Source organism: Xiphias gladius, chromosome 22, assembly GCF_016859285.1.
Source record: "Xiphias gladius isolate SHS-SW01 ecotype Sanya breed wild chromosome 22, ASM1685928v1, whole genome shotgun sequence".
Lineage (NCBI taxonomy): Eukaryota > Metazoa > Chordata > Actinopteri > Istiophoriformes > Xiphiidae > Xiphias > Xiphias gladius.
Window position 1 is genome coordinate 26,448,591 of NC_053421.1, and position 13,509 is coordinate 26,462,099.

At 43.6% G+C, this 13,509-nt stretch overlaps 1 protein-coding gene across 1 annotated transcript in view; it reads left to right on the forward strand.

Moving 5' to 3' along the window:
• Window positions 1–4,751, forward strand: part of smarcc1a (SWI/SNF related, matrix associated, actin dependent regulator of chromatin, subfamily c, member 1a) — a 30,467-nt gene extending 25,716 nt beyond the window's left edge. Inside the window, exon 28 of the mRNA XM_040117322.1 lies at window positions 74–4,751. Coding sequence (XP_039973256.1) covers window positions 74–165 — 92 coding nt within the window. The 3' untranslated portion in view covers window positions 166–4,751. The remainder of the gene's footprint in view (window positions 1–73) is intronic.
• Window positions 4,752–13,509: the final 8,758 nt, after the last annotated feature.

Consider the following 13,509-nt stretch of genomic DNA (forward strand, 5'->3'; position numbering starts at 1 on the left):
TAGGAGCTAAGACACTCCGGTTAGGAGCAAGTTTTCCTTTCTAGCTCTAAAACCAGCATATTTCTCTTTCCAGATCCTGGCCCAGCACCTGCGCAGCCTGAAGCGATGCCTCCAGCTCCCGTGGGTCCTGCAGCACCCCCAAGTGGACGAGTGGCTGACAACTAAGACCCACAAAAACACACACACACACACAAATACAAACACACAAACAAACAAACAAAAGCACACACACACAAAAAACTCTATCTCAGAACCTGTGCCCCCCCTTTTGATGGCCTTTGCTACTGGCTCGATATTTTTTCCTCAACACTCAAACATAAACTTCATAACAAAACACGCACACGCACACACACACACACACACACACACTCACACTCACAACCTCAGGGTTCAGTGGCAAGGGTAACCAAATTTTTCACACACAAACACACATCCAGACTTCCTCTCAGGGCACAGCGGCAAGGGTCGTCTTGTAATAAACACTGTTTTCTGCTCTGTTGGGCCAGATGGAGGCTGGAGAGAATGACTCTGTACAGAAAACAAAACAAGAAGACAGAGGAGATAAAAACCTCAATCTGTCTCAACTTCTTTCTCTTTCCAATGCTGTTTTTCAATGACACTGTAACCCCCTCCCTCTCCTAAACACGCACACATACGCCTCTACTTGTCTGGTGCCTCTTTCTCCGAGCCAATCACTAGGGGGACCTAGTGAGACCGGATGGCCGTTCAGACAGGCAGGGGTGTGTGTGTTTGTTTGTGTGTGTGTGTGTGTAAGTGTGTTTATGTGTGTTTGTATGTTTGTGTGTGCGTGCGTGCGTGCTCATGCTCTAAGCAACCTGAGCTGTAACACACAAGCAAAAATGATTCAGACGATAATATGAATAAAACACACACACAGAAGGGGACCCAGCCTGCCCTCACTCTTGTCTTGTCGAGTATCTACCTCTCGCTCCTCTTTAAATGATACACTGTAGTTCTTTGTGTGTGTGTGTGTGTGTGTGTGTGTCTGTGTGTCTTTGTCTGTGACTGTGAATGCGTGTGTTCAAGATGGAGGGGTATTTGATGGTGGTTCACTCGTCTGCCTCCTCTGACCACAGTTTGTACCTCCATGGTAAGTCATGAATGATTAAGTTTAGTTACAAAAATCTTTTGTCAAAGGAACAAAAGCAAAACTCGACATGTTAGCGCACGTTGAAGACTCTTCTCTCTTGTTGCTACAAAAACATAAACCTTAAGAGTCTGCAGTAACGCGTTTTTTTAAAATCTGTTTCATGTATGTCGCCACTCCTTGACCCACACAAAGATGGCGTCCGTAAATAATTCTACTTGCTCAACTGGTTGCAGTCTTTGAGTCAAGGAATGAGGACGCACCTTTTGAAACAGGTCAAAATAGTAATTCACTGCACAAGAAAGGTCATATTTGTCTCAACAGGAGGATGAAGAGGATCTTACAACGTGCAGGCTTTTGTTTTTCTTAATGAATTTAGAATCATACTGGCTTTATTCTACATTTTTCTCATTGTCAACAAACCCCATGAAAAGACCAAAACCAACAATGTGGTAGTCTTGTCTTTCAATACTTCCCAACTTCCCTATCCATTCTGTGGCTTTCAACCCCAAGCCCATTTTATTCATGCTGTAGACTTAAATCTTTAAAAACAGCTCACAAGTGCATAATTTCATTATTAAAAAATGCTAAATAATTTCCTACAACGGCAGGGCACCGACGCTTTTAGCAAACATTACTCAAATGGGAAGAAACGGTGCATCTGTTTGGACTATTTTCAGTTGAGGACTAATGTACATTTTGTGCTCTAGTGTTTGTTTGTTTCCGGCAGCAGGACGGTGTATGTGGAACTGAATCAAAATAAACTAAAGTGCCTGTGTTCGTGGTAATGAAGTAACATGTCACCTAGTGCAACAGTGTAGCTCACTAATGTATTTTTATTAGTTTTTGGACAACAGTGGAGTTTTATGGCACAGAGGAATAAGTATATTATATAAGAATATAATATATTAGGCAATAGTAGGATGAATTCATGGTTGGTGTTGGTCTTTTGACTGGATTTGTTGACACTAAGGAAAAGACAATATATCGCCAGGCTTTTCTTTTAAGCATTAATGCAAAAGTCTCGGACCTGGTGACATGAGAGGTCACACACAAATTGGGTCTCTGTTAAGGCGCCAGAGGAAGGACAGACAGCCAAACACACCATCGTTCATGCCTTCTGTCACACCAACCACAGCACTGTAACGCATACACACACAGAAATGTAAGCTAAGCTGAGGCTCACACTGGAGGCTGCGTGCACACACCGACTTGGCCAGACCCTGCCACAAAGCACTGGACAGACACACACTCACACACACACACTCACTCACACACACACACACACGGACACACATAAACACGCATACATATAATCTCCTGCTGACCTTCACACAGCCTATATAGAGAGGGAGACGCTGTGATGCGGCTCGACTGAAACATCGGAACATGAACGATGCTCTTCCTCGGCGCGGTGGGCTTGTAGATGTTTTTAGGTGCTGATACTGTAGCGAATAAACCCCGACCCCCCACACCTCTGCTGAAAGTTTCCTAATGCCTAGTGCTGCCTACCTCGCTAACCCCAACTCACACACACACTTCTCCACGCACTGACTTTGCTTTTTAGCCACTAGCCACAGTAAAACTTAGCAATATCCTCATTCCTGTGTATTTACCTATTTGTGGTCTGTACACTGAAAAATACTGGGCTATCAATGAGAAGCAATCATGAACTTCACAGTTTAGTCCTGAAATCCTGTGTCCTGTGATGTTGCAGTAAATACAAAGGTACGTAAACATGGGGAACAACCACTGAACTTTTATTTACCGTGTTGAAAGTGGTAATAGATAAAGTTAGTCTGGAACTGTTTTAGTAATCCGAAAAATGTTCCAGTTATTTTTCAGGTAAAAATGCCAACCAGTCTGTGGTTCTAGCGTCTCAAATGTGAATGTTTGCTGGTTTTCTTTGCCCTATGTAATAATTTAATTGAATATCTTTGGGATTCAGACTGCTGGTCGGATAGAACAAGCTGTTTGAAGACGTCTTGGACTAAGGAGGCTGCAACGGCACTTTTTCACGACATTTTGTAGACCAAAACATTCCGTGATTAATCGAGAGAATAATCAACAGATTGATCTATAATGAAGATGATTGTTGGTTGTAGCCATGTTTATTAGCATTATAGATTAATTGTCTAGCCAACAAAATGTCAGAAAATATTTTTTAAAAAAATGCTTCAGAAAAATCTTCAGAGAGCTTGTTTTGTCCAACAGGCAGTTGTAAAAAAGAGAGAAGCAGCAAATCCTGAGATTTAAAGATGGAACCAGCAGACACTTGGCTTTTTTTAACTTGATAATCAAATAATCGATCATCTAGATTTTACGTCGATTAATGAGATTGGCAGTTCATTCTCGACCCCCGAAAAAGCAGTCAAGGCTAAATAATCTCACCACTGGATCCAGCTTTTGGCTGTATCTCACAGTATTCCTCAGCAGCTGTCATGGAACTGTAGGTGTTGAAATTTCCATTTTCTGAGTATTTTAGGGACTTTTTCTTACCACGTTGGCTAAAAAGATTTAAAAACCTTTTGACCCTGGAAACGGTAGTTGGCTCAACGGTCTCACCACAGGGTCCACGGGTAGGTGTTTTGGAGCTTTTGGTCATGTGACACAATCTTTTTCTCATCAGATGCAGTTGCCCACTTGTACTTGAATTGTAGATATTCAGATTTCCATTTTCCAGAGCATTATAAGGACTTCTCATCCTTAGAACTCCTTGTCTGCTAAGGATCATCTGCTGTGATACAATTTGAAAGCTTCACAACAGCTACTAAAGGACCTGGTGACACAGTTGTTTTTCCAACTAATCAGTTAATTTTTTCAGTACTACACAAATATTAAAAAACATTGAAATTTATATTCATAGTTCAGTTCCCTTGGACATGTGGCTTGAATTAGCCTTATACATTAACCATTAAAGTCCTCAAGTTTACCTCTATTTGAAGTCAACATACATGTTAAACTATTGACAAAAAGAGGGGTTAGTCGTCTGAATTTGAGTGGGTTGTCTCCCAAGTTCCTGCTCACTCAGCTAACTTCCTCCTATGCTAAAATAACATGTTGCATGTTCGTTGTCCTGCATCTGTCCACGGTCGACACAGAGGTTAATAATAAGCGCATATAGGGTTGTTTTAATGTGAAGTGTTAACCCAAAACCACTGCTGTCCCCACTTTGCTAGCACTGTTAGTATCTCTGCTACCTCCTCCTTGTTCATCCGCTAGCTACCTCTTCTAGAAATCTTCCTCTCGCTATCTGCTACCTCTCTGCGCACCCCTTCGCTACCTCTCGTTCCTCTCTTTATTTCTTTTCTTTTTTCTTTTTCCTGCCCACATGACTGCTGCATCACTGACTGTTGCCCTCTTCTCCCAGTCTGTCAGACGACGAAAACACACGTACAGTTGTTGATTCTCACTCTCATTCACCGTGCCCTCCTTTCCCATTCAACATCTTACCAGGCTTGTTATGTAATATCACTTAAATATGACGGGAACCCCCTTACATATATTATCTTTAATCGATCCTTTTTTGTGTTAATGGTAATGTATTTTTAAGGAGAAGTTTTGTGTAGATGGAAGTTATCTCTGTTCCTTGGAAGTTTGTAGCATTTGTTTTCCCTTTTTATTTTATTTTTTATTTTTTATTTTTTATTTTGTATGGGGTCTGTTGGTACTTGGACCTAGACACTGACGAATAAACTGTTTTTTGTATGAACTTGATGTCTCGGTTTTTTTGGACACACTTTCCTCGCCACTTCTTTGGACACCATGAGCCTTTCATAAACCCGCCTAAATCTCACACGCTCAGGTTTTTATCTGCGAGCAAAGATCCAAATGTACCATGTTGTCAGATGACTGTGAAAGAAGTCTCTGGCAGATTGGGAGCAGAGTTTTTGTTTCCCTGTATACTCAGTGGGATGGTAACGTTACCTTTTCAAATGGGGGGGTGGTTTGTTGTGTTTCCCATCTCTGTTGGGAGCAGGGCGCCTGCATATCTTGCTGCTATATGCTGTTTATCCAGCTTTAGAAATCGAAACCATTTCAAGATGGCCAGTGTTGCGCGACCTCTCTTACCACAACTTCCTCATCTCGTGCAGACATCTGACTCTCCTTATGGTTGATCAATTCACTTTTAATTTTTTATTTTTACTTGTTTTGGTCCTACACATACATGAGCCTATTGCTGTAGCCTAATAGAATGATTGTGCAGATGAGGAGTGACAGATACATTAACTGAAAATCACTCATCGGTTTATCATCGGAAATGTGGGACTTTTTTCGTGATAAATACCGAGATCATTTTATCGCGCGGCACTACTCTCTCCACAGCTGAACTTTTGGTTCACTGTCACTGCTTGTCATCGTCAATCACAGTTGCGGCAGGCGGCCGTTTTAGCGAAAAGGCTCATAAACCAATTTTACATTACGCAGTCGGCTCCGAGAAGCGGACGGACACGGTTAGAGAACAGCTGGGGAACATAGTGGAGCGTTCAGCAGCTAAAGAGCCAGATATTTCCCTCAGGAGTAGGTAGGCACTAGAAAACAGATAAAAGCAGAGTGAATATCGGCCTCACGTTTGCCAGGTGGCCAGAAACATAAATCCAAATAAGTGATTATGTTGCTCCATAACCGATGGATGTGTAAACAGGCAGCTAAAGTGGCCCAGACATAAAGTACAATAAAATAAAATCTGTTAATACTGTTTAAATCGGTTGTGGAAGTATCCCGATCCTTAAGAGTACTCAGGTGATGTGATACCTGTACTTCGATAAAGTTGGGGGAATCACAAGAGACAAGGTTGTTTAAAGAACGGTCGAAATCAGCGCAGCTCAGGCCGGGATGTCCTGGCTTTTTAGTCCCCATTGTGGTTCAAGCTTCCAAAATAATGCTGGATCTCTCACTACAACATGATACGATCTTTTATTGTTAGACCCATCCCTGCCTGGTTAAAGACCCACATCTCCTAAACTCTACAGGTCCCAGCTTGCTGTTTTTTAAAAAAAAATAAATAAATAAAATAAAAAAATCCGGAGTCTCCAAACTCAAGCTGAAACATCTGGGTGATGTAACGTGAGTAAATCTCTAGGACTTCACAAAGGTCTTTCACAGCCAGAGAAAAGCTGTATCCCAGTGACTTCGTAACAGACTCTGGCATGTAATTATTGGCGAGTGCCCCTCTAGTACCACTGTAGCTCTACCACGGTGTAAAGGGTTTGTCCTGGATTAACTGTCAGCCGCATTTTAATGTAACTGGTTGATGTGGACTGCCTCATTACATTGCTGGTTGGATTATAAACTATGAACCTGAACCTGATAAACAAAAGAGAGTGCAATATTTCAATCTGAAATGTCGTGAAAAAACACATTAAACTAATAAGACCAATAAAGCTTTAAGGAGTGATTTAAAAGAAAACAATGATTTGGTGGCATCCTCAGTATCAGGAAAAAGTTACCAGAGTAAACTGCCCATTACTAAATACTAAATGACAGCACATTTAAGTGATTTCCAAAGAAAGCAGAACAGCATATTTGACAAACAAACCACCCCAAAACTTAAAAAGTATCACGTTAACAGATGGACAAGGGCTTTGTAGTCTGGAGATAAGGGCTGTTGCTGTATTTCCGGTCATTATGTCCATTGTTTTTCACAAACTGCAGGAGAAAGTGGATTATCTGTGTCTCTCTTTTGGCCTTTGTGCTGGGATTAGGGACGACGCTACAAAGCACGTGTGCATAATGCTCTCGCAGTGTGTAAACGACACTCTCTGCGGTGACACCAAGGGCTTATCTCACCGCTGCGGAAACGCCTCTTTCCCTCTTACTTGGAAAAATGTTGACGCCTGCTCAAACGTCTTTTGTTCCTCACGGATCCTTTGGATTGTTGAGATAGAAACGGTTTCCACATAACAATTTTTTTCTTTTTTTCTTTTCAAGTTGGAGTCGGGCTCGAAATGAAGTCGTCATTTGTAACATACAGTCCAACAAAATGCGTTATCTCATCTCGAGCAGCGCATTCAACAATTGCCATAAACGGCAAAAAGTACAAATTTGAGGTACTTGTACCTTTCTGAAGTCTTTTCTTTTCGTGCTGCCTTCTGCTCTTCTACATTACGGATACAAATATTGTACTTTTTACTCCACTACATTTGACAGCTTTAGTTACTCTACAAATTGAGATTCTTGCACACAAAACGTATGAAATGCTTATAAAATTCGATGCTTTCTTGTGAATGAAACTACCCGACAGTGAATACAGGTGCACCTTTAAGGTCAAATAACTGGTAATTGTTGGTGAGTAAAATTCATTGGTAGCTAATTTAATAACTGCGTAGGTCATTTTTCATGCAGAGATGCCAAACATTTCATGGTTTCATGTTTCCAATGTGAGCATTGGGTGCTTCTCCCTTGAAATTTATTATTATTATTATTATTAAATTTAGAGTTTTACACTATTGGTTGGACAGAACAAAGCACTACGAAGATGTCACTTGTGATGGCATTTCTCACTCTTTCCAGAATTTTTACAAACCGAACAAACAAACAATTGAAAAAGTGAGAATAAGCATTAATAAGTCTAAGTCCAATAAAAAAAGTAGTTAAAAACTAGCTCCACGACTACAACAGTAAAGTCCTGTTTTTATATTAATGCACGAGTGTTAATAATTGAACGACATAATATTATAATAGTAGGTTAGTAACGGTAGTAAAAGTGTTTTACTGCATTGAGTGCTTTTTCCTTTAACCCTTTAAGTTCACTTTCCCGATAATATTTAAGGGACGTTTTCAATGCAGGAGTATTTGTGGTATTAGCACTTTTGCTTAAGTCAGTGACCCGAATACTCCCTCCACCACAGTACTTCACAAGATGTAATTAAAGCCCCCTCACGCGGCTGCACGGCTTGAAACATCAAAACCAGGGATTTCTAAATATAGAAATTATGATCAGAAGAGAAAACAAAACGAATGAAGACTCGCAGCCAGCCACTGGAATTGTTAGACAATGAAACAACACGATACGCTCGCATTTTTGTATGAATCAGTTGTTTAATTTACATATTTGAACTTTTAATTATCGTTACTGGTTGCAGGATAAACCGTGTTGAGGTTCCAGACTGAGACTGCATTACATTACTTTATGTAATCTAATGGGGGGGGCTGGCCTGGGTGTTTTGCCCGGCCTGGGAGGCGCGAGTTGGGGGAGAAGAGGTTCTTGGTTTGGGTGTTGTGCTGCCTTAGCTGCTTGGCTCTCTGATCGTAGCATCTGTGCGCGCACACGCGAAGGGGAAAATGATAGGAATAACACGAGTCCTGTCGCGGTTTAAAACCCGATCCCAGCCGGCCAGTGCCGTAATCTGGTGAGAGGGGGGGGATTTCTCTGTCCGGCAGACTGACCCTGTGGATGTTATTGAGAGGGATGAGGGGCCAGAGGGTGATTACTCCCTCGGTGGGATGGGAGGAGAGGGGGATGGGGAAAGAGCTTTTATTTTTTCTTTTTTTCTCGGTGCAGGGCAAGAGGACAGCGCTCATCAAGCTTTGTGGGAACAGTGATGGTGCAGACTCATTTCATGTGGGGCATGGAGCCCTTTTCAGCAGGTCCGCTCCATCGTGTCCCCACCCTGTCTATAAGGCTGAGCCCGGTCGCCCTAAACACTCCCCCTGACCTTTGGCTTGGTCGAGCTCGGTTCTGACGGTGGCGCTAGGAGAGACTGAAGAGGTTTTCTCCTCCGTACGGCGGCCCCCTTTTTTCAGGCCACCTCAGACTCCGCTTGTGAGGCTCTGCATTGTCAGATGTGGCCCGGCCTTCATCAGCCCACGCACAGCGACAGTTGTACGGTGAAACTAGCGTAGTTACCGGCTAACCCGCTAGTCAGTCTGGCCGGCTCTCCGAGCCTACTCTGATCCCCTCTGTACTGTGTCGCTAACTGTCGACACGGTTTGATCTCGGCCAGTGGTGTAAATGCTGCATGTTCCCCAAAGTTAGAAAAGCTGTGGAAAGAAAAACAAAACACAAAACCGCTCTTAATCTAACTGATCCAGATGGAGCCTTAACTGCTGGATTATAGTTAAAAACCCACAACAATGATTTTTTTTATCTATTTTTTTTTTATGTTGACTGAAGAATCTTAATCTATAAAGTAACTGCAGCTGTCAGACAGATGTAGTGCAGTTGAAAGTACAATATTCCCAAATGAAAGCTGCACAAAATGAAAGGCTCCGGCCCAAGTACAAGCGTGGACGTACATAGGTTTTGTTACTTTCCATTTCCTACATGTGGTTATTTTAAATTAAAGTAAAAGTTATTATAAGGATGAAAGCAATTTTACAAAGAGCTTTACGTAAAACAGACAAACCCGATTAAAAGAATAAAACCAGCAGAACAAAATATTAGTTGAACAAATCATTAAATGGAGAGTTAATCAGGCATAAGCTTCCTGCAACGTTGACAAATAAAATTTGAAGAAGTGGAATAAAGAATACAGCGATTTGAGGAGTCATAGTTCCTTTACCTGAGTGAATGATCCATCGCTGAAAACTGAATGAGAGACACATGGATGCGATTTCCAGGGAAACGGAAACAAAGGTCACCGGAGTTTTGAAACGCCGTTGTGATATTAGCACATTTCTGTCGGTCTGGCCCTTTAAGCTCATTCCGGTTCATAATTAGAGACGCAAACAAGCAGCTGCTGCTCAGTGTAAATGAAATTCTTATATAGAGCTGGTGGTGGGGATGTGTTTTCCCCTTACGGTGGCCTGCTGGGGAGTAACCCCTGCAGCTGCTGAGGGCAGCGTGCGTCTGATTATTTTTTGCAGACGACCAGGAATTCGGTCCTAAGTCCGACGGTCGAGCCTCCGAGAACTACTGCTCTCTCTGGACCGGTTTCCAGACTAGGACGGGCAGAACCAGCTGTCTGCCGCACGGGCTGCGAACACGCAGCAATTTGCATTTTGCTGACGCTCCCGCTGAAAATATCTGACAGGGAGGGAGGAAGAAGGGGTCAAGCGTGTTGCACAAGGGCATTTTTACTTGACACGTGGGCTCAAACAGTGACCTTTTAGTTTTCAGACAGCCCGTCTCTTCTCAGTCTGCCGCGATACCGCCGATGTCTGATCTCTCGATATTTAGCCCTGTGTGGATTTCTCATTCTTTGATTCTGACTGTCTCCTCCTCTCACATTCAGGTGATGTGTCTGAGGGCGACAGCGGAGAGTAACATAGCCGACACGTGGAGCATGAATATAGAGTAGCACGAAATGCACCTCAGAAGTGCAAGTACCGCGGAACTGCACTTAGGCGCGGCGGTAATTGTACTTAGTTACTTTTCCAGCGCTTCACTCTCTCCGCTTCGGCTCAAAAGCCACTTTTTATTTCTCCGCAGCTGGTAATGTGTCCACCAGGATACTCGCCAGTATTAGACACCTTCACACGCAGACCGGAGACCTACGGCAACAGACTGAATGTGATTCGAAATCCGGCCCGACTCGGGGTTTGAGCCTGCCCCAGAATACACGTAGTAACAGACGGAAGGGGTGGAAGAGACACCGACAAGTTTCACTCAAGTAAAACTCGCAATGACACAGTGGACCAAAAGACCAACAACAACAACAACAACACTCCATTGCAAGTCCTGCATTCAATCTCGTCCTTAAGTTAAAGTCCAGAAATATTGGAAAACGTACTTTAACTATCAAAAATTAAAGTGATAATCATGCAAAAGGCCCCATTCAAAGTCTTATATTCATAATATATCACAGAAATACTGATGAATCATTGATGTGAGCATCAAAGTAGAGCTAATTTTAGTCAGTTTAATATATAACTATACATATTTTATAAAGTGATCATATGTTTTACGTCAACGTCTTGTAACTGTCAGATAAAAGAAATGTGGTAGTGCTTGTGTAAATGGACCCGCAGTTACATTCCACCGCTGGTAGACGGTCCTCCAAGTGAAAGTCCTGGCTCCTTGTTTCTCGGGCCGCGGCGGAGCTTTCCGCCTGTTCCGGAGGCGGAACAGATGGAGATGAAAACAGCAGCGCCTGGGCAGATGAAGATCAAGCAAAAAGATTGTGCTCCTTTTGATTTTAGTTTAGTTCCGGTTCAGAGTGGCACTCACGTAACGTCCGCTGTGGTCAGAGGCCTCACAGCCAAGGTCATTGTTATAGGACCTTTCTACACTGGTATCACTTGAACCCCGCTAAGGTCTCATTATTACTGTGGATATATGTTAATTAATTGGACCGATTCCATCGGCAGGTTCTCAGAGAAATGAGGATGCTTTTGCCAGAACAACACTTCAGGCGTTGCGGTTTGCATGGACTTGACTGCCGAAAAGGTTTCGCGCACTCGCCCTCACTGTGTGACCGTGAACCGTTGACCGTTAGCCCGGGGTTGATCATTAGAGACGGTAAACAGCTGTAGCTGTATTTGCTCACTCGTTGTGGTCACTAATCTCAAAACGCAGCCTTAGTTATGGTTCCCCGAGTCTCCAAAGGTAGAACGGGAGGCAGAGCCTTCAGCTATCAGGCTCCTCTACTGTGGAACCATCTCCCAGCTTGGGTCTGGGAGGCAGACGCCCTCTCCCCCCCTAGTTATGCTGCTATAGGCCTCGACTCCCGGGGGACTTCCCATGATGCACCGAGCTCCTCTCTCCTCCTCTCCCTCTCCATCCGTACGCATTCATATCCCATCAGTGCTCATTTCTAACTTCACCTCTTCTCTCTCCCGTAGTTTTGTGCTTCCTCGTCTCTCTCCTCTCTCCTCTCCTGTCGCTTTCTGCAGGTGTCTCTTCCCCTGGTGCTGCAGAGTCTGGATCTGAGACTGCAAACCACCTACTGCCGCCATGATCCTGCCCAACACCCACTGCTTCAACTGTTATTAGTCTTATTATTATTATTATTATTATTATTATTATTATACATCTTTACGTGGAACCTGCATTATGCTACGTTCTTTTTCACCCTGCTGTCTCTCTCCTTCTCCTTGTGTGTGTGTGTGTGTGTGTGTGTGTGTGTGTGTGTGTGTGTGTGTGTGTGTGTGTGTGTGTGTGTGTGTGTGTGTGTGTGTGTGTGTGTGAGAGAGAATTGAACACACTTCTTCCCCTAGAATGTTTCATAATTAACAGGGCCACTCCTCCTGGCCTCCCACATCTGCACTGAATCTGCCACTACCGATGAGCCTTACACTTTGCAGCTCAACCGTTCTCTGTGACTCTCTGTTAGCCTCTGGATTTTAGTCCCCGTCCCCCCGACCCCCCGGTTTTACCGTCTCTGACACTCCCACCCCAGATTCCCAGATTCCACCTTTACTCCTCACCCTTTCACCCGAGCTTTTCAGCCTCACTAGCAGACGGAAAGGCCGGCGGTTCAGTTGAGAATGAAATGTCACGGCGGCTATTGGTCGTTGCGTCGAGACACCAAACGGAGCTTTCAGACCCGTAGAGAAAAACCCCGGCTGAACCAGACAAGCACGGGTGGATTTTCTACTAAAAGAGACCCAATTTGAAATGGAGCCGGGAAAAGTCAGAAAACTGACTAAAACAAAGGAGAATTAGTTCCTGTTCAAAAGACCTGCAGAGACTCAGTAGAGAGCAGCAGCCTGCATTCAGACTGACGGGTCACTGTCCGTACTGTGGTTGGGATTATTTTTTCGGCGAATACATTAGGTCTTGTGCGACCAGTGTTTCCTCCGGTTAGAGAAACGGTTTACCAATCAGAGCTCGGTCAGCGGGAATAACAACGACGTATGAGAGGAGGTGGAGGTCAGCTCACAGAAATAACAACTTTTGAAATCAACGTATTTGTCTATTCGCTGTGAAAAACATTAAGTTCACTGTAGCGGCTGCTACTGCGGCTTCCGTGTCGACGGAAAAATGACGTCAGCGGGACGGATTCCGTCGCTCGCTACGGTTGCGAAACAGCAGCCGATAAATAAAATGGGACTCCAGCTGGACCCAATATAGTTTGGACCTGACCAGCCTGGGGGTTTCGGGTTTTTTCATGGTTACAAGGAACCAAAAAGACCTCTAGCACCAAATTACCACCTCATCCAAGACTCGTCATTACGCCTCATTAGTGACAGGGCTGGACTGGCGGGAATTTTAACATCTACAAATGTGATTCATTACATTGTTAGCGGGAAGCCATCGATACTACATTTGTCATTCAGTCGTTGATGTATTTCCAGGCACTATATTGAGCGTGAATTTTAAAATGGCGGACGGTAAATATAGTGCACTATGGAGTTAATAAGGACTGATTGCTGGGACTAGTTTTATTTTTTGCTCCACCAGACTCTGGTCTCAGTGTAAGTCAGTTTGAAAATGTTCAGCGGCTCGGCGGCTAAATTGTTAACACTCTGCAGGGTAAAACCGTCCCTCCAGTCCCAGCTGACAAGAGCTCGGGTTG